Source organism: Sinocyclocheilus grahami, unplaced genomic scaffold, assembly GCF_001515645.1.
Source record: "Sinocyclocheilus grahami isolate Dianchi unplaced genomic scaffold, SAMN03320097.WGS_v1.1 scaffold655.1, whole genome shotgun sequence".
Taxonomy (NCBI): domain Eukaryota; kingdom Metazoa; phylum Chordata; class Actinopteri; order Cypriniformes; family Cyprinidae; genus Sinocyclocheilus; species Sinocyclocheilus grahami.
This window is the reverse complement of record NW_015505834.1, coordinates 570,656-573,781: the sequence shown is the minus strand read 5'-3', so window position 1 is coordinate 573,781 and position 3,126 is coordinate 570,656. Positions and strand designations below refer to the sequence as shown.

The window sequence follows — 3,126 nt, the reverse complement described above, 5'->3', positions numbered from 1 at the left end:
AAAACTGAAATAAAGAATGATAAAGCTGTATAGACTTATAAAAAATAAAAAAAAATCACACGCAACAAAATGACTTCTTGACTTAACTAAACTAAATATAAAATGTGGAAAATGAATTTAAACAGTGTTATATTAGTATCATTGAAATACTATTGTAGTTTTAATATTTTATATATTAGTTTTTATTTTTATTTTATTTTTAGTTGAAGTTTTGTTGTGTTGTGTGCTTTTGTCATTTTTAGTTTTTATACAGACATATCAAAAATCATTAAAAATAAAGTCAAATATGGCATTTACTTCAGTTATACTAAATTAAAATCAGTTCACTGTCAGTCAAACAATTCTTACCCATCCTGAGATCATTCACACATTTGTCTTATTGCAAACAGGATATTTTGTATCGAGCCCGGTTCATATTTTCAATCTTTTTTTCACATTTTCAAAACATTTCACCAGCATGCTGTTCTAGAGGCTGAAGCCAACCAGATCCGAGCATCCATTCTGGATATGGCACACTGCATCCGTACGTTCACAGAGGAAGTGTCGGAGTACTCCAGGAAACTAGTGGGCATCGTGCAGCAGATTGAAGGAGGAGAGCAGATCGTGGAGGACAGCATGGGCATGGCTCACACTGAACATGTATGAGTGTGTTTTGGGTGTTCATATTGCATTTGCGATCTAAATAAGTTTCCACTGAACTCTTCCTTGGTTTCCACTCAGGTATCAGGAACAGCCGAAAGTGCCCGATCTTGTGTGCGTGCCTATTTTGCGGATCTACACGAGACGTTGTGCCGTCAGGAGGAGATGGCTCTGAGCGTGGTGGACGCACACGTCCGAGAGAGGCTGATCTGGCTTCGACAGCAGCAGGAGGACATGACCATACTGCTGTCACAGGTGTCCACTGCCTGTCTGCACTGTGAGAAAACACTGCAGCAGGTACAGACTCAAACACCTGACAGGATCAGTGGGATCATAAGCAGTTCAGGCATTTGAGTTGCTTTGTTGTTGTGTTTTTCCGCTAGGATGATTGCAGGGTGGTTTTGGCAAAACAGGAGATCAACCGGTTACTAGAAACACTGCAGAAACAGCAGCAGCAGTTTACAGAGCTGGCCGACCACATTCAACTGGATGCAGGCATCCCTGTTACTTTCACCAAGGTAATTTGACCTTTTTGTGTCATAGCAAGGTTAGTTCGGCTTGTAAAATGTTATGTGGTGCAGTAATTCATGATATTTAAAAAAAAATAAAATAAAAATCAATTTGTATTTTAAACATTTTTTGATATATTGAACTAAGGTGACTACATCCTGATGGGCATTTTTAAATTGCCTAAAATGCCTGTTTTTTGGTTTGTTTTCCTATTATTTTCATACTTGCTGAAGGTAATAACTGAAAAGTAGTTTGATGAATGCATACAATATAAAAACAAAGCCATTTTAGGCAATTTAGGAATCCCAGTCTGGGGGAAAAAAAGAGGACGTATGGTCATCCTAATTAAACTGATGAGTCCATCTTTTCCCCAGGACAACCGTGTGCACATTGGTCCGAAAATGGAGATCCGCGTTGTGACTTTGGGTTTAGATGGAGCTGGCAAAACTACTATTCTCTTCAAACTGAAGCAAGATGAGTTTATGCAGCCTATACCAACCATAGGTATCTACTTGAGACTGCAATACATGATGTATACAAATCCCAACATGCCTCGTTGTTTAGATAATCAGGGGTTTTCTTTCTGTTTTAGGTTTTAATGTAGAAACCGTTGAGTACAAAAACCTGAAATTCACCATTTGGGATGTTGGTGGCAAACACAAACTCCGTCCCCTATGGAAACACTACTATCTGAACACACAAGGTAACAGTTCACTTTACTGTGGTGTTGAAACTCAGTCACATTTCTTGCATAATGAGCGTGTATGACTGAAATTGGCCTTCTGTTGTCTCCCAGCGGTGGTGTTTGTGATCGACAGCTGTCACAGAGACCGGCTGATGGAGTCTCACAGTGAACTGGCCAAACTGCTGACCGAGAAAGAGCTCAGAGATGCTCTGCTGCTCATCTTCGCCAACAAACAGGTGAGAGATTTGACAAATGTTTAGTTTAATTAGAAATTCTGAGTGGAGGGACATTCACACAAACACATCTCATTATTGTGCCTTATATGCACATGTATAGAAAAAGATTTTAATAATCAATTTCTGATGACATAGATTGGTAAAATGTGGGGGAAAAAAATCATCAGAATATCAACTTGCCTAATAAATATGCACCTTGTGTATATTATGTATTTGTCAGATTATTGCATTTTGCCAATATGTGTGTTCTTTGTGAATCAAATCCTTGACCTTGAACTCATAAACAAGATTTGTCTCTCTGTAGGACTTTCCCGGTGCGGTGTCTGTGGAGGAGATGGCGGAGCTCCTGAGCTTACACAAACTGTGCTGCGGCCGCAGCTGGCACATCCAGGGCTGTGACGCCCGCAGCGGCATGGGTCTACACGAGGGGTTAGACTGGCTCTCACGCCAGCTGGTGGCCGCAGGAGTTCTGGATGTGGCCTGAGGGATGCTTAACCACACTTAGACTTACGACTTAAAACTCAAGCCGGTCCATGCCATTTGCACAGTCACCCTGCTCATGTTTACCCACAGTACCACGTCATACCATCATATATTAGTAGACTTGCTGCTGTGTGCGCTCGTGGCTCAATGGTGTACATAAGTGGAGCTTAAATAAAAGTGATTTAAGCTAGGACTCCAGGTTAAATACATGGCAACATGCTGCCAGTTACCATCAAACATCATTTCAACTCGGCTGTGGCAGTTGCTTTGGTTGCCCTGTAGACTTCCATTGTACATGCTTTACTGTAAAAAATGTTGTTGGTTTTTATATAGTCCCTGCTTGGGTCCCTATCACAGAGAGTGGTAATCAAAAACATTTGCAGATGCTGTTCTTTAATGTGCATTTAACATTAAACATTCGTGCATTACGAACTAAACAGTCAAATGTGCTGAAAATGTACTCACTCTCAGGCCATCCAAGATGTAGACGAGTTTGTTTATTCATGGAAGCAGACTGACAGAAATGTAGCATTACTTCACTTGCCCGCCAGTGGATCCTCTGCAGTGAATGGG

The 3,126-nt window shown here is 40.7% G+C and overlaps 1 protein-coding gene across 1 annotated transcript in view; it reads left to right on the top strand.

The window, feature by feature from the left end:
- The window catches only part of LOC107558665 (E3 ubiquitin-protein ligase TRIM23-like), a 7,190-nt gene extending 4,131 nt beyond the window's left edge, over positions 1-3,059 (top strand). The window contains exons 3-9 of the mRNA XM_016242323.1: positions 359-639; positions 721-936; positions 1,023-1,157; positions 1,524-1,653; positions 1,742-1,852; positions 1,946-2,070; positions 2,375-3,059. Coding sequence (XP_016097809.1) covers positions 359-639; positions 721-936; positions 1,023-1,157; positions 1,524-1,653; positions 1,742-1,852; positions 1,946-2,070; positions 2,375-2,554 — 1,178 coding nt within the window. The 3' untranslated portion in view covers positions 2,555-3,059. The remainder of the gene's footprint in view (positions 1-358; positions 640-720; positions 937-1,022; positions 1,158-1,523; positions 1,654-1,741; positions 1,853-1,945; positions 2,071-2,374) is intronic.
- The last annotated feature ends 67 nt before the right edge of the window (positions 3,060-3,126 follow it).